Source organism: Tachypleus tridentatus, chromosome 4 (genome assembly GCF_004210375.1).
Source record: "Tachypleus tridentatus isolate NWPU-2018 chromosome 4, ASM421037v1, whole genome shotgun sequence".
Lineage (NCBI taxonomy): Eukaryota > Metazoa > Arthropoda > Merostomata > Xiphosura > Limulidae > Tachypleus > Tachypleus tridentatus.
This window is the reverse complement of record NC_134828.1, coordinates 55,125,729-55,144,064: the sequence shown is the minus strand read 5'-3', so window position 1 is coordinate 55,144,064 and position 18,336 is coordinate 55,125,729. Positions and strand designations below refer to the sequence as shown.

The 18,336-nt window shown below is 31.7% G+C and overlaps 1 protein-coding gene and 1 non-coding gene across 2 annotated transcripts; both read left to right on the top strand.

Moving 5' to 3' along the window:
- Positions 1 to 735: 735 nt before the first annotated feature.
- On the top strand, positions 736 to 14,416 carry RpL4 (ribosomal protein L4). The gene is made up of 9 exons (XM_076498629.1): positions 736 to 1,007; positions 6,189 to 6,366; positions 7,611 to 7,856; positions 10,525 to 10,649; positions 11,077 to 11,206; positions 12,283 to 12,439; positions 12,670 to 12,753; positions 13,403 to 13,562; positions 14,254 to 14,416. Exons 1-9 carry the CDS (start codon positions 1,005 to 1,007, stop codon positions 14,347 to 14,349), a joined length of 1,179 nt encoding a protein of 392 aa, XP_076354744.1. The 5' UTR covers positions 736 to 1,004; the 3' UTR covers positions 14,350 to 14,416.
- LOC143250036 (small nucleolar RNA SNORD18) lies at positions 10,934 to 11,005 on the top strand. The gene has a single exon (XR_013028076.1). It is a non-coding gene; the product is annotated as a small nucleolar RNA SNORD18 (small nucleolar RNA).
- Positions 14,417 to 18,336: the final 3,920 nt, after the last annotated feature.

Here is an 18,336-nt window from a genome sequence, read left to right as displayed (position 1 = left end):
ATATGTATGGAAAAGACATATTATGTTTTATTTCACTGATTCAAGTGAAATACTGTCTTCAAAAGTAGAAAATCAAGACACTACACTAGCCGGGTAACAGTCAAGATCTGAAACCTATCGAAAACTGATGGAAGATAATGGGTAACGAAGTGCAAAAAAAAAGAAAAAGAAAAGAAATCAGGAAGATCTTGGAACTGCAAGAAGCCATAGTCCGTATGTGGCATCATGAACTCACCTACGTTAAGTTCCTCGTGCATTCAATGCTGCAATGTTGTTATGCAATCAACAAGACAAGAAGAGGTACAACCAAATATTGAAACAAGAAACAAACTAATTTTGTGACCACATTTTATCAAGTAAATTACAACTATGTTTTCTTATTCAGAAAATATTTTGTATTTTCCAAGTATTTGTTGATCATCTGCTGTAATCCGTTCGTCGTGATTAGTTTGTCAATAAAGATGCTTGTGTTGTTTGTTTTGAGAATAATTGATTTGAAATAAATCAGTTTACACCGTATAACCGTCTTACACTAATTCTGACACTTTCAGGGTGAATATCCTCGCAAAATATCACAGGAACAAATAAAAGTCTGAAAAGATTGAATGATGCAAAAAAATTTTCCACCACTGCGTTTGAATATCAGAATAATCTTTGTTGTTTCAAAGTTATCTTTTCAAACGTTAGAATTTTCGTCTTTAGTAATTAAACACTTTTATAATTCTCTAGGTGGCAGACTTTTTGGCGGAGTGTTACAGTAAAGTAATATACCAAAATAAATATATACAGCATAATTATTTAATTACATTATAAAACCAGGGTAAATAAGTTATCAATTAACACTGTTAGTATTTTTTAGAAATAAGTATTATATTTCTAAAGGCCTGTTAATTTTTGAGGGATTAGTTTATTTGTCGTAAACACACATACCCGACTATTTAACTTCAACAGCATTAGTTCTTTCTTTAACCGTATGTATATGGTTTGGTGAGTTGAGGGTGAAAATGGTAGGTGAAAAAAATGCATCAGAATAAATTATCTTAAGTTTATTTTATTTTGAATTTATTATAAATAGCTGCATTTTTAAAAATTCAGATGATATTAATTTTGAAATGAAAGGCTATTGATTGGTATTGTTACTGTTTTAGTTATTGCATGCAGTATTATTACGGCTAGCTAATTATGGTAACAAAATATGCTTATGATAATCATTTAAGGATACTCAGAAAAATAAAAATAAATTAATTATTAAATCAAAGAATCTATATATATTGTGCATGTGTTCTTTTTTTAAGGTTTAGTTGAACAGTATGTAAGGATTGCTAGTGATTTTCTTTAGGGTGTGGGAATTCATGAACCGTACGATTTTAAGGAATGCGTGGCAGAAAGATAAGCCTAAATTTTTTCAATGTATTGCTTAGGCCTGTATGAGCTTTTGCGAATGTAAGTTAGATGTACTAAGATTTTTATGTTTATAGAACGAATTTATGATATTGTAAATGGAGAGAAAGTTCAGTAGCTTATTTGTGCTGTTAAGGATGGAAAAATACTATAAAGAAATTAAATCTTGTTGTTAAACTTGTATTTAACAATGTTTCGCCTCCTTAAAGTGTATGCTAAAGTGTTTGACGTCTGATGCTAGTATTATGGAATATTTAAATTGCTTCAAATACAAATTTTATGAACTCGCTTTATTTTCCGAAATGCTTTTTAACTCGTCAGAAATTAATTTTTTTACGAAAAAGCATCTTAATTGTTCAAATCTATTTTTTTCTTGCATAAATTGTGAATTATGGATTTTCTTAACTTTTTTATTAGGATTATTTCATGTAGTGTTTTTGAATATTCACTTATGGTCAGAGCAAGCTACCTACTTATGAGCAAAACAAATCAGTATAGGTGTGTATGACTTTCCAAAATTTCCCTGAAAACAACTTGTGACAACCCATTAAACAACTCTAAAAAGTAGACTCAAATCTGAATTCAACTGCTACGAATACTGAATGCATCATGTGTGGTATAAAGTCATGCAGCTGGGCATTAATAGTCAACTAAAAGTACAGCAAAAACTAATATTTATTAAGATACAAAATAATAAATGAATGTCTGAGTTGTACAATAAGTCACTAGCTTGTAGATACTAATTAAAAGAAACTTCTTTAAATCCAGGTTGAGATGTGTAACAAAAATGACTGTCACTTTTCAAAACACACAAATTGGCAAGTAAGGTTAAATTTTTAAAAGCTGTGAAGTAAATGTGAGATAGTTCAAGGAACTCTATAATAAATTAAAAAGGGAATTTATAACTTGTTTAATTTTTATATAATACAAACATAATCTGAGTGTAGGTGTACTAGCAAAAATACCTGGCTTAACTAGGTTTATGAATCTGATATATTCTATATGACTGTATCCTTGTGTGTATTCTAAATATATTTTAGTATAGAACAGTAAAATATTTAAAACATTATTTCACAGAAACATAATGTCATACAGAAAAGTACAATAAATTATTTGTTATCAACAAACTGTACCATTGCATTAAATACTTCACATTTGTATTTGATTGTGCAAATTCCTATTTATTTTATCAGAATCTGTTACATTGTTTTGACTGTTCAATACAGTTTTATTGCAAGGGGGCCTTTAAGGAGATTGCTGTGAAACTTTGAAATCTTGGTATGAACTAAGAAATTATTTAAAAAAAAAAATATAAACTGAAGATATAGTGTGACATAACCTAACTTAGAGCCAAGTGTATAAAATTCACCCTGAAAGTAAAGATATTGATCGAATTTTAAACTTAAAAACAAACCTCTTTTTTAACACACAAAATAAAAAATTAATTTTTCTCAATATTGTATTTTATACATTTTATATTTTTAGTACATAGACTAACAACAATATTTTACTTTGGTGCTAAGCAACATAAATTTCTTGGAATGCATTGTGTTTTCCATAAGACTATTTTTCTGTACCCTATGTGAGATCTGTCAGTTTGAATAATCTCATAACCATCATAAAAGTTGCATATAAATTGTGCTATTTTTCATGCTTATGACAAAATTACAACACATACAAATGTAAGTAGTTTAAGTCTTGCAGCTTTATATTTATTGACCTCCTGGTCATGCCTGGCAAACATTACATATATTGACACTGTGCACATGCACTGATACTATATTTAATAACATAAAATTGGCCTTTTAAGTCTTTACAAACCATCTGTTTTCGTGGACTGGTATTTTGTAACCTATAGTTGCATTTTCAATCATTATACATATGATGTATTTTTCTCAAAATATAGAACAGAAAGTAAACCAAACAATTATATTCTAGTTGACTTCTGAACTTGGTTGCTAAGACTTTTAAAGTTTCACATGCAGGATATGAAAAAAAATTAAATTTTATGTATACAGTTTAACCAAAGAATCATAATTTTCTATTTCAATACTGTAGAAGTCCATTGTAATCTATTAAACTAAGTTGTATTTGAATCTAAAAAATGTAAAATTTGGAGTAGATGAAAGACAAAATCTACCTTTTTGAAGTCTTGGTTCAGAAGAATGTAATAGCCTTTTAACAGATTAAAAGTGGATGAGAAAACCGCAAGGGTTAATGATTGGTTATTCACAGTTATATAGTTAGGTAAGTGTATATAAGGGACCATGTCCAAAAGTGGAAAGAGGTTAACAGGGTCACTGTTTAAGTATGTAAGCCGTATTTCTGCAAAGTAAAAAGATATGAAGTTTTTACTTCATATTTTGTCTTGTTAATATTGCTAATTTGAGTTCCTGATTTGAATGGAACTGTAGACTTAGTATTTTGATATCATAAACATATCTCTGCTGCATTCAACATGACTCAAAAGTTGATGTATAGGTATTTTCTTTTAATATCTACTTTTAAATTAAGAACTTTGGTATTAAAGTTTGAATTATTTACAATTAATACCATGTTTTGACATAAATTCATTAAAGAACTTCATATTAGATATTGCAGAGATGTGATGATTATTGCCATTGGTCCGTGTCTCTGAAGTTCTTGATGATTTAATGGCACTGATCTCTGTTACGAATGACTTAAATTTTGTTCACGTGAATGTTTCTTAATAGGAATAATTTTATTACTTATTTTCACTAGTCTGTCTCAGTTTTCTTTTAATGGCAAGAATTTGAACCACTCTGCAACAGGTACATTTATTGATATGCTTTCACAAGATTGAAACATTTATTAAAAATGTTTGACAGTTTTCTGTGGAATTTCAGAACTGAGGTTAAAATACACGTGTCTATTAGATTCTGAAGGTGATTACTTAAATTATCAGTGATGAAATTAGCAATAAAAAAAAAACTATCTCCTGGAAACAATTATAGTGCCCTCATATTGAAATACCTTTACTGGTTTTACATTACATTCGTTTTAATTGTATATAGTTAAAGTTAGCTAAATGCTAGTTTTGTATATTGTATGACATTACATCAATTTAGTTTTTGATAATTATTCTGGAAGCTGTGAAATTGTAGGGTTAAGATGAGTTAGAACAACTTTGTAGTAAGTTTTCTTTGTATTACATTTATATGTTTATAAATGGATCAGATATTCTTTTCCTTTGTGTCGTCATGATCATAAATTTTTGGTGGTTAACCACTACTGGTTAAAGACAGTTTAAATTAATGTGTTGTCATAGACTTGTTTATTTCACAGATACCTGTTTTCTAAAGTTGTGTGCTGTAGAGCAACTTGTTTTTAATGGACAGAAGAAGTGTTAGGGAGAACTGGAGAAAAATAAGCATGTTATACTGATGTTTTTCAAAGCAACCTTTTTGTAACAGTAGTTCAAGCTGAAAGCTTGTGTTTGTATTCTTTAATTAAGGTGTAATAGTTTTCTTTTATTGTCATTATTTATTTCATATGCTATTGCTTTTTTAGCTTTTATTCTTATTATTATAGTTTATTATAGAGATAGTTTAGCATTGTTGCCTAAGTTTATATATTAAGAACTAACCTTAATCTAAGCTGGCTGGTCATTGTAAAATGTTATTGGGTTGCTGGCAGAAAATATTGCTAACAGTAAAAGATACCCAGATTAGGAGACTACATTCTAACTTATAAGAGAATATTTATCTATAAAGATTTCCAGGTTTGTTTTGCTCCTAAGTATACAGTTTATTTTGTTCAAAAATTAATGTTTAGTTTGTTTTGGTGTTTGTGGTAGGTAAGAAAAATGGAATTATTGTCTGTGACAAGCAATGATTTTGACAAGTACTAACTTCGAAGTTGATAAAAGTAGTAGCAAGTTTTAACCCCTTTAACCCTTAAACAACAGCCATCATCAGTAGATGCTGTTATGTATAATATTCCTGCTTTTTAAGGATTAAACAAAGTGTACATGCAATTATTTCTTAATTATAATTCCAGTTAGGTGTCCTTTAGTTTAACTATTAAGCTGTTTGTCAATTTAAATGAAACTACTTTACAGACGAGTTACTTGATCGTCTAATTAGTTATGTATTTTTATTGCAAACTGGAATATATGTGATATTGTTAGTAACTGTTGGTTAGTATAAAATATTCATGTGAAAAATAAATCTATACCTGGTGTATCTAAAATAGATTCCAAAGTTGGATTTACACCAGAAAAACTGAAAAATTACACTGATATAAGTCATCAGGTATTTTTTGGGCAACGATTTTGGCATTTATTTTGCACTAGTCAGTTTCACAAATTTATCAAGAATAAAGTGATTGTATCCATTGGTAATCCCTACAAAAACTGTTTTTCTCCATAGGACAGTAGCTGACAATAGTGTTCATTTACAAGTTAGTAATTAAAATGGACAATAACAGGTGATTGATGTATCTGTGTATTGACATTTATAGTGACTTCTGAAATTAGATTGAGTTGCTGGATAGGTTTAAACATTTTAGACTACAGAATTGTGTTCTATTATTACTTACATATTAACTTCAAGTTTATCAAGACATGTTCATTCTTGTGTCTAACCTATAATGTTTATTTCAAAGAAACAGCTAATTAAACTGCATGTTTTATTTGAGGTGTTACTATGCTCTAACTTTTTACTAATTCCAATTGTGTGTTTAAATCGGTTATGGGAAGTTACACCAATTTTTGAATTAGAAATGATTCATATCACTTATACTGATTTACAGATTTTGTTTTTTAGACACTTGCACTTGCAAGACCACTTGTCACTGTTTATACTGATAAAAATGAGTCTTCAGGAGCTTCTGTGGCCCTTCCTGCTGTTTTCAAAGCTCCTATACGTCCAGATATAGTGAACTTTGTCCACATGAATATGGCCAAAAATAGACGCCATCCATATGCTGTGTCTGAGCAGGCAGGTAATGATTTTTTATGGTAATTTTATCTTCCAAACAGTATTCATTGTTAATGATAAATGACTAATATGGGGTATTATTTAAAATTTTCTCAGAAGATAACATAAGGGAAAAAAATGAACTAGAGTATAAGTAAATGTCCTTCACATTTGAAAAACCCACAGAGTCGATCAAACTGTTAACAAGCTACTCCATCTCAATTCTTTTTTTTACAGAATTGGACAATAAAAGATAATTTGTATTGACTGAATGGTACTATTTTTCTTTCAGCAAAACAATTTCACTGACTAAACTAATACATTTAGTGATGATCTCTGATCAATATGGCAACAACAAAATAGTTTTCACTGCAAAAACCAAAATGTTTAAAGTGTGCTATTGAATGGAGGTGACCAACAGTGAATGAGGCAGCTGTTTGATCTTGTTTCTTTCAAAGCAGTTCGTGTACATTTTAAGTCAACCAAATTTGGTAAAATTTTTTCTTGCTAGTCTTAATTAGTTAATATCCAGTTTTGTAATTTAAGCTTAAACATATTGACTTGGTTTCTCAGTTGATATTTAGTATTTTTATACATCTGTTGCTCAAAAATATAATGTAATGTCACTGGTCTAGGTAAATTTCTAGTGAGCACAAAAACAGCAGGTGTTATGACAAAAGAGATATGTTTTCCAGGATCGATATGGTGGGACCCATCAAATGTGGACAGTGAACATGGGTTACTTTCAAACAGTTTTTCTTTTGTTTTTAAAACTTTATAATTTCAATAATAAAACCTATTGACATCAAAATTATGAACCTCTTTATTAAAAGAAAGATTGTTCTATGTGAAAATATTAAATCTTTCATTGAAAGTAAACTGTATATTACTTGCAAAGAGTTATAAAACTTATTTTGCCAGATCTTTTGAGGAAATATCTAATGGAAAACTGATTTTGTCAAGAGTATTATGATGATAAAATTAAATTTTCAGAGATATGATGATTTATGCCATTGGTCCGTGTTTCTGATCATGATGATTAAATGGCACTGATCTGTTGATGCATTTAGCTTATAGAAGATTTGATTTTCTATGAATATGAAATTGAGCAATTAACAGGCAATGCCTGTATGTTTTAGATTTTTAAGTCTGATACATTGATACCATACTGCCTAATACATTTAGGCACTTCTTATTAATATGCTTTTTCTTAATTTTGAATAACACTACATTGATATAATTTGAAATGTTGAAATTTCTATTTTTTAGGTCACCAAACATCTGCTGAGTCATGGGGTACTGGTCGAGCTGTAGCTCGTATTCCTCGGGTTCGTGGTGGAGGCACACACAGATCTGGTCAAGGTGCTTTTGGCAACATGTGTCGTGGTGGGAGAATGTTTGCTCCGACAAAGACTTGGCGGAGATGGCATCGTAAGATCAATATCAATCAGCGACGTTACGCAATCTGTTCTGCTATTGCTGCAACTGGGATCCCTGCTTTAGTAATGTCTAAGGGTATTTATTTTACATTTTATAGTTTATTCTTTTTATTCATAATAACAGAAAAGAACAGTTTTTATTTTAAAAGCAATTTATAATTTTCATCTTGGATTTATGTTAATTTCATTATTATTACTTCCTTTATCATAACGTGGTTATGAAAGGGCTATATCAAAATGTCTTAACTTTCAACTAAGGCCATGGTTTTCAGATCAGCAACATTCAGTTATTCTTCTCAGATACTGCATGGAAAACAACATAATAAAAAAAACTCAGTTAAGAACTTTGCAAAAGATATGTATTTTTAGTACTAATTTCTATGATAAAGCCTATGTAGAGAAATCTAAATGTGCAGTTTTTTGTATAACACAAGATGTTTTAAAAAAGAAAAGCCTGTTTCAGAATTTTTATTGTTGATATTAAATGCTTCTATAATTAGCATTTCTTCTCTTTGTGAAGTAATAAGCATTTTAACATGTCTTAAATAATTTGTATGTACAAATATAAAAAAGAAATTATTCTGAAGGTTCCATTAAAATTTCCTGCTAAATTATAAGAAAACAACTGTATAAAGTGAATTTTTTTACTCTGATAGTTAAACCTTAGCAACAATTGGGAGTGTAATCACAATTGTTATTTTAAACTATAATGTACTGATTGCTTCATAATATTTTATACAAAATTGTTTGCAGTAAATTGACAGTATTCATGTGTAATGTATACATTAGTAATACTATAATTGTGCAGCGTAATGGTTACACAAGTCGTGTACTTAATATTTTTATTTCATGTACAAAAAAGGATGCTTTGTTTACTGCAAGTAAAAAACTAGAAAGACTGACATGTTCACACTCATTTTCAACAGACATGATCTCTAATTGTACACAGTATGTTGTGCAGTGCTGAATGCTTGTTCTGATGGAACAGAGTTTGTAGGAACAAGGTTATTTATTGGTCAGCTGTGCCAGATGAGGATATTTATTGTTGAATTTTGTCATCATTTTCAAGAACCACACTTGCTCTATGAATAGTCACATCTTCATCACCAGGATACCATGCTATTTCTCACTTTGTTATTTCCTGCATATGGTTGAACAGTGTTCCCTAGATCATGAAATAGTTTCCTTTTTCAATGAAATGTGCTTTTAGATATCGCTTTGTAAAATTGTATACAGTTACAGCTTCTTCTAAAAGTTGGTCTAAAACTTGCTTCTGTGAATTGGTAAGAAAGGTAAGGGACTTGAAATGCAAATCAAGAAAAGCAGCATTGTTTTGTAAATCAGTAATAGGTCCAGTGTAACATTCATAAATACTATTTCATCTGTAGTTTCATCATTTTAACAATCCCACAGCAGTTTTTCAGATGATGATTAAATAGCTTGTGTAATAATGCTTATATCATAGATGTGTTTTTGAGTCTTTAAAGTATCAGTGACTTCAACAGTTGGTTTCATTACTTGTGCAAACAGTTTCATATTGAAGAATTTGATATCAGTGGGCATCAGATCACTTTTCTTGTGTTCCATACAGTGTAGTACACAATGATTGTTGCTACTGGATTATTCTTTCAACTGTAAAGTGCTATTCTACCATTGAAACATCTTTAACAAGTAAACTGTTTGTGGAAGAGATCAGTTTGCATTTGGTGCAACAGGTTATGTGACTGGAGAACAATAAATGAGGTACAGGGTTTTTGTACTTGCTGATCATCTTTGATATGTTTGGAACTTTTAAAAAACTTGCCAACTGTAAACTACAGTGTTTGGCTAAATAAGGTAAATGAGGAATTTCAAGCATCCCAATTGCAGCAGTGATGTTTATCCCATTTTCTTTAATAATAGTAGTCTTCATATAAAATGGTAGCTCCCACTCAGCTAGCATATCATTTAGCTCATGATATTCATACCAGTGTGACTTCATGAGTCTCGTAGGGTGTGATACGATAACTTCGTATCTTGAACTGTTGTGTAATGAAATGAACTGCAATAGCCCAATATAATAGTTTTGCTTGTGGCAACTGTGTCTGTGGTAATAGCATAACATTCAACTTTACTCCATTTAGTTGCTGTTGGTCCAATTCCTGTGTATAATAAAAAGTTATGGTCTTGCAATCTAAAGGTGGGTACCGTGGGTCAAATATCAACTGTATAAGGGAAGCAAAGAACTCTGCAATTTGCAAATACGAAAAGTAGTGGAAGTATTTACAGCTTTTATTTTGTTTCCATCAGTAGAAAAATCACTTAAAATTTAACTGAAATTTAAATACGTTAAAAGTATTTCCACAACATTTGAATCACTCACTAGATACTTTACAAGTTATTTCAGTTTCTTTTTTCTAAAATTTGCATATAGTCTTCTAATGGAATCAGTTCTGTTTACTTGTAATTGGGCCACAGTTAGTTGGACTAATGCTAGAATGAAGCAACACATCATCTTGTATATCCAATCTTTTTTTTCTTTTGTTTTTAAAATCATGACAAAACATTATAAATTTACAGTAAAGATTTATTCATTACTTAGTCGAGGAGTCTCCAGGCTTATTAGTAATGTAAGAATTGTCTTCAGACTACCAAACTGTGCTTTTCACACATGGTAATTACTCTTTTGTGTATGAAGAGGTAACTTAAAAGAATACATTGTTATTGATTTTTTTAAGTTTCTGAAAAATGTTTATTTGGATCAGGCCATAAAATTGAGGAAACTCCAGAAGTTCCCCTGGTGGTGAGTGACAAAGTTCAGGAATATAATAAAACTAAACAGGCAGTTCAGTTTTTGAGGAAAATGAAGGTGTGGAATGATATACAAAAGGTAAGCAATGTAGAAAAAATTTCTGTATGTTGTCAAAGATATAAAAATAGAATATTTTAGTTTTCAAAAGTAAAGCATATTTGTATTAATTTCAAAAGTATTTAAATAAAATGCCTGTCAAACTTACAATTGAAGACAACTTTAACTCCAATGTACCATTGCCACTAGGCATTGTACTCTTAACCACTGAACATGATTTTATTTCAAAGAATGATTTATTACATTATCTAATAATATGATGTGCTTTTTGTATTATTTTGCTTCTCATTCTACCATTTTTAATAGAAATATGATGATGCATGCCATTTGGTCCGTGTTTCTGATTAAAATATGATTACAATTTTGGCTCTGATTTCTGTTATAACGTTGTAGATTTATGAGTCATTTGTAACAAAAGTTGATTACTGTGCATTTTTTGTTATTTTAGGTTTATAAATCAAAAAGATTCCGTGCAGGAAAAGGAAAGATGAGGAACCGGCGTCGTATCCAACGCCTTGGTCCAGTAATTGTTTATTGCTCAGATAATGGACTGACTCGAGCCTTTAGAAATATTCCAGGTTTGTATGCTGTATTAACTCTGAAGTTTAGCCAAGTCATTTTGACTGACCTGACATAAACTTATAGCCTTCAACATATTTTTGTAATAATTACCTTTATTACAGATTTCCTGTGAAGCCTTTACTGGGTAAGTGAAAGGTGATCTTGTAGTGAGATTTCAAAAATTTTCTTTTGTTTTTCCTCCCATGACACTTGTTGAATCAGCATTATCCTTTCTTTTTGATTCCTAGAATGACTGTCTAATGTAACAGATATTGCACATTATTTTTACAGTCAGGAATAATTTTCAAATTTGGATTTGTTTAGCTTTGTTTTGCAGCTGCAGTTGGTGGACCCCCTGAATATGGCAAAAGCTGCTTATCATTTCCAGATAGCCTTATGTAAACAATGGAGTTGCAAGCATGCCACGATTTGCATGTACTAGGATGTTGAGTATAGGCACTTTTTTAGTAGATACGTAATTTATTTAAAAAACTAAAAAAAAACTTTTTTCTGGCTGGAAGCATTTTGCCATAAACTAAGTATTCTAGCTACACACATGCACATATTTTTGTAATGATGTTGGTGGTCAAAACCTTTACAAAGTAAAATTAGAAATATCCCAAAACTAATATTATATAGCTTGCTTTCTAACTAACTTGAAGTTTTATTAGCTGTTCAAGCTGAACAGCAGAGGTAAATAAGTGTAAATAAGATAAAATATTTCCTAACACTTAAACTAGCCTCTTGATGCATTGTGTGAATCAGAATCTGTACTTACACCCAGTTGTAAGTAATCCAGTAGCAAATGTGAGAAATAATTATTGATACTTGTTTATATCTCAGTAAAACAAGAAGTGATTGTTATTTACTTACATTATATCAGATCTGTAACTGATGGCAAATTAGGAAGATCATATAGCAATTATGAATGAAGAAATATCACTAAATTCATCATTTTAATACAGGTAATTAAAAATTCAAGGTGTGCTATTTGACTTGTCCAGTTGCATGTGGTTAACAATCTTTCTAGAATTCCTTTAAAAGTAACTTGTGTATTGGATATTCATATCTATTTACAACTTTTCATCTTTAGGTATTGAAACTTTAAATGTGGAAAAATTAAATTTGCTGAGGCTTGCACCTGGTGGGCATGTGGGACGTTTTGTGATCTGGACTGAAAGTGCTTTCCGGAAACTTGATTCCTTGTATGGAACCTGGCGTAAACCATCAGAAAAGAAAAAGAATTTCAAGTTAGTGTATCCAAATAATCTATTTCTTATTAAATTTTAGTACATTTTGTGATGAAAATTTTATTTTTGGGTGTGATGAAACCAGTTTGAGCATTGGGCTATGAAAGACATGATTACAATTTCAACTCTGATCCTTTTATATTGTGAAATTAAATACATTTTTAAAGACTGACTATTTATTCTGTATTTGACTTATTCTTCTAAATGAGTTAAAAATTACTTATTTCCAGCTTACCAATGCCCAAAATGTCAAATACTGATCTGTCTCGACTGTTAAAGAGTGAAGAAATTCGGCATGCCATACGACCAACCAAGCAAGTTTTTTGTTTGTTTTTTTCTTGTATATCAGTTGTTGATTTTGAGATGGGTAGTAATTATTACTGAATTTATTCTATTAAATCTTATAATTAGAAAAAGTAACTTTTGTTTGTGAAATAATTTATTTTGTTTAACTTCATTTGCTGATTGTTGAACTATTAAGATTATAAATTTCTGTTGTATACCAAAAATAACACTTCCTTTCATTTCAGATTACTGTTCATGAAAGTTCCAGTTTATGTAATTGATGGATTTTAGTAATGGTGTTGATGACATAAAATAATTAGAATGAAAAAAACAACTATTTAGAATTAGTTCTAGCTTTATTATAATTTGGTATATCAAAAGTATTTCTTTTTGTATGCATGATACATGGGAAAGACAGGATTTAAAAAAATAGTTAAATCAATACAAAAACCTGCAAATAGGTAAGCTGAAAAGTAGACATTAAGGTATGATTGAGGAAAAAAAGGAAGGAATATCTTTTATAAAAGATTAGTAACAGTTTGGGTATGATGAAATTGTTGAGCATTGGGCTATGAAAATGTCATGATTCTCTTAGCTGCTTCTGACCCTTACATGAAATTGTTTTGTGTTCTTTTTAAAAATTGATATCGCTTATTGACGTAACTTTTTCTTCTATAGACGTGTTATTGAACGCCGTAAGTTGAAGAAGAACCCACTCAAGAATATTAGAGTGATGTTGAGACTCAACCCATATGCTGCTGTTACGAGAAGAAATACTATTCTGAATGCAGAGAGAAGAAAGAAGATGAAAGCTGCTATACTTGCAAAGAAAAGAGGGGTTTGTGTGAATATACATTTTGAGGTGGGGGGGGGGACTTAAAGCATCACAGGAAACCTATACAGCATGAAAAACAAAATTAACAAGTAACTGTGACATGATAATTACAGTGATTTATTGTTAACCTGTTGACTGCCAAGTATGTCAGCTGCTACAATACAACTCTAATGCTTCTTCATTTTGTAACTTTTTTTCATGGTGCCATTTTGGATCAAAAGTGAAACATTTTGTAAGTAGGTCAAATGCATGTATGGTGCTGACATCTAGCGTTGAAAATTAAGTGTTATATGGAACGAATTAACTCGTCCATGGCACTGTTACCGATTGGATTGGACGATTTATCTTGTCATCGGCACTGAACAGGTTAATAACCATTCACAGTTCTTAGTTCAGTATTCTCTTACCACTGTAACTGATGCATGTAACAGTTGTTTAATTTTAAATTTTCCAAAAGAGCTTTTCCCAATAACGATGTTTATTCTATTAATTAGCTGTATATAAGACAAGCCAAATCAAAATGGTTTTGTTGACTAATTAGATGATTTTTAAGTAAACATAAGGAAGACTAATGTTTCAAATACTATATGCTATATCCAGTAAAAATTAGGTCTTTTTAAGTCCATGTAAAACAGTGGGATGTGCATAATGTTTTTAATTGACTGGAAATATAAAGATTGTTTTTAATTTTCAGCTGGAGATTCCAGAAAAACCCTCCAGACATCAACAAGCCAAGAAACCCAAGGTTAAGAAAGTTAAAGCCAAGAAATCTGAAAAGACCAAGAAATAAAAAATATCTTGCTTTGTAATGGCAGTAAGCCATGACAGCACAGAGAAATAAATTGATTAATGGCAAATTTGTATGCATATTGTTTCATGATATGTGCAAATGACATACACCCATATTGTCAAAATAATAATAATATGGCATGTATTCATAAACAAAATCAAGGCTTTAGTCAGTTTTTTTAGTTTAATTGATGCCTTAGTCACTGTTAGCTTGAGTCATTTGGATGATTTGCATTCTATAAAGTAGTAGCGTGTTACTTGCATTATTTAAACATCGAATGTATTAATAGCTATGTACAACAAGTGAAATTGTATGAACTTTGATAGGTTAGGTTCAACTACATTATAGTAGTTGAATATATTAGTATGAAGTAATATTTCTACAACTAGTTATTGTAAAGTAATATACAACTTAGTATTCAAAACATTATTTAATCTTTGTCTAATTTCAAGGAATATCCAATCCAATCTGCACTTTGATCAATGTGTTTTATTAGGTTATACTAGCTTTGAAAAATTCCACTCATTAGTAACCTTGAACATAAGTTAACCAAAGAAAGATAAGTTGGTATTTTCTCATTAGTGAAAAGTATCTAAAAAAATTGTCTTACTAAGTTTGAAAAAGCAAAGTACAGTTAATCTGTGATAAGCAATTGTAGTTTGGTGTGCTCTAAGATTTTCTGCCATTGTCACTTTGCTTATTCAATAATAAAAAGTAAATGCATATTAACAGGTCACTTCACTCAAATATAATGGCAAGCCACATCTCAGTGGTTAACATAACTGTAGTTAATATTACGTTACCACCAAAAAAACGTTCAGTGCTTTGGTAAGAGTGATGGTCAAATATTGCTTTTAAACCGAACAAGAGGTACTAGTAGATTATATTGATCAGCTACCTTTCTTTTAGTTTATTTCAAATGTATGAATGGCTTGAAGTAGATGGCCCTTGCATAACTTTGAGCATTTGATAAACTGCTACTGCTAAAGGCTCATTCAAGTGAATGACCCAGAAAAATAGATGAGCAATAGCAACTTAGCAATTTTATTATGAATATTTGAAACTCTTAAATTTACATTTGTGTTGAAATTAGAAGGTTCAACTTTGTAATATTTTTATGGCATTTTGTATGTTGATGTTTTGTAGTTGAGAAATTTATAAACTTTTTCCTAAATATCATACTGAACTTAACCCAAAACCAAAATTATAATATGTAATTACTTTTTAAACTAAGTTTTTTGTATCTGTGGAGGAGAAATTACAATTTAATTTTTAAATTTCAATTTTGCACTTTGAAAATAATGTATTAATGAATACCCTTTTTTTCTTTTAATTTGGTAAAATATTAATGGTATTTTCTATTAGCTTTAATTTTTAAGGTGATTGAGAAGAATTAATATTTAGAATTAGTGAGGAACAGCTCAAAATTTGAAATGGATCTCATAATTCTTGTAGTGATTAGTGTGAAATACAGAGGTGCCAACTATTATGAGTGTGGTGTATACATCACAACTGTACGCTCATACAGACAAATATTACTTGTTGCATTTCCAAATTATTATATAGGCCAATACAACAAAGTGATAAATTGTTCCTCCAGGGCTTGAAAGGGGTGAAAAGAAAATTTCTAGTGAGATACAAATTTTGATGATAAAAAAAGACAGTCCGAATGACTACATGCAATAATCATGTTTGTGCTTGAAATAATAAAAAAATATTTGTATCTCCGACGCCAACCAATAGTTTTAGTGTGGTGCTTCTCCATACTGGGTACATGGGGGAATCCATAGCTACGACATCAGTGCTTGTCAGCCAATCAGCGCTCGCGAAGATGGATATTTCTCGTTTTCTAAGTGGTATAGAAACACCAATGCGATCGTTCACAAGATGGAAAAAAAAAGCATCATTTACAAGATTGTCTTGTTTCAGGCAAATCTAAACACTAAAACTGTGAAAGGGCTCTGTCTACAATTATTATGCTCAGTCATTTGAAATAGTTGGCATCTGGAAATACAGTAATGTAATGAATGTCAATGTGTACTCTATGCATCTGTAACTTTGATTTTTGTTTGTGCGCTTTCAAATTCATTACAGAGTAATTTTAGAAAACCTTGTTTCAATTCATTTTTTGTCTTTGAAGTTTTGGATTTAAAACGGGTAATAAAATTGAGGATACTCCAGAAGTTCCCTTTGTGTTGAGTTACATCTGTGATCACGATAAAACTTGACAGGAAATTTACTGTTGGATAAAGGTGTAAAAATTAGTATGTTTGTATTTCAAAGGCATAAAATTAGAATATTTTTTAGTTTTAATATTTTTCTGTATGACGTATATATACTCTTCAAAAAAGAAACGCTAAAGGCAAAATATGAGACAAATTGTTCAGTTTATTCCGGGTAGTTCTGTATGACGTGTGAAACTTTGCACATTCAATGCTGAACATCCAAAGTCTGCAAAGGCGAAGTCCACGCTCACTAGGTGAAATGTAACGTCACTCAACGTCAATAACGAGTATGCCCCCCCGTGAGCATCAATAACTGCTTGGCATCTCCTGCCCGTGGAAGCGATGATATGACGAATGACATCCTGTAAAATGGCTGTCCAATGCAAGCTGAGGTAGAGTTTGCGGTTGAGGTTGTCGCCGTCGCAGACGTCGGTCCAACTCGTCCCAAAGATGTTCGATGGGGTTTAAATCTGGTGATCTGGAGGGCCAGGGAAGAACGTTGATGTTGTGGTGCCTCAAGAAGACAGTGGTGAGTCGGGCTGTGCGAGGACGGGCGTTTTCATGTTGAAAAACGTTGACGTTCACCATGATTGGTTGCACATAGGGCCTAAGAATCTCGTCGACGTATCGTTGAGCGGTAAGATTCCCTCGAATGTGCAAAAGGTCTGTTCTGGCATTTTAGGCGATGGCAGCCCACATCATGAAGCTGCCACCATTATATCTGTCAACATCCTGCACACAGTTTGCTGCAAAACGTTCACCTCGACGAGTAAACACGGGTCCTTCCATCCTGCCTTCGAAGCATAAAACGTGATTCATCGCTGAACCAAACATGCCTCCATCGTCGATGAGGCCATACCCGATGTTCCCGAGACCACTGCAGCCGTGCTTGACGATGTTACTGGGTGAGGATTACGCCTCTGACTCGAGGTCGGATTCCTACATCTCGTAGATGGTTGCGTATGGTCTGATCAGAAATCCTACACAGCCCTGGTATGGTTGAGGCAGTACACGTCGCAGTGGTGGTCCTATCCCGAAGGTGACGTAACCGGATGTAGCGATCTTGTGCGGGCGTGGTCACACGAGGTCTGCCAGATCGTGGACGGTCACGAGTTGATCCATGTTGTTGGTGGCGATTCCATAGCCTTGTGATGGTGCTTGGGTGGACATTCACAGCTCTGGCAACATCTGATCGAGATTCGCCTGCTTCCAAGCGACCAATGGTGTTGTTGCGTTGTGCTTCAGTCAGTCTTGGCGTAACTTTATTGCGTGTCGGTGGCTTATCACTGAGCTATGGAAACCGAGAACCCGTCACTTTTATAGGGATTTTGCACATGTTGCACTTGCAGAACATGCAGATCTCTCAAACAAATTTAATGGACACGCATGCGTTTTGGCGAAAAAATCTGATGTTTTTGTCATTTTGGTCTGCCAATCAGTGCCTTAACATGTGTAACATCACATACTCTGAGCTTGTAACGTTATTACATATATTTCTCTTTAAAATAAAAAAAAATATCCCTTTTGCGTTTCTTGTTTTGAAGAGTATATTTTACAGCTCGTACAAGTACTTAATATTTGGATGAGAAATGTTGCTGATATCCTATGATATTTTATAAGAGGGAATACCTAAATTGTGCCCGTGTGTGGATTCCAGTACATGGTGAAGGGACCTATCAAGGAAGGTTCTGTTCTTTCAGTCTACCTCTGGGACCTAAACATCCACCCATTTGTTTGCCATGCATGGTGACCTGTGAAGGGG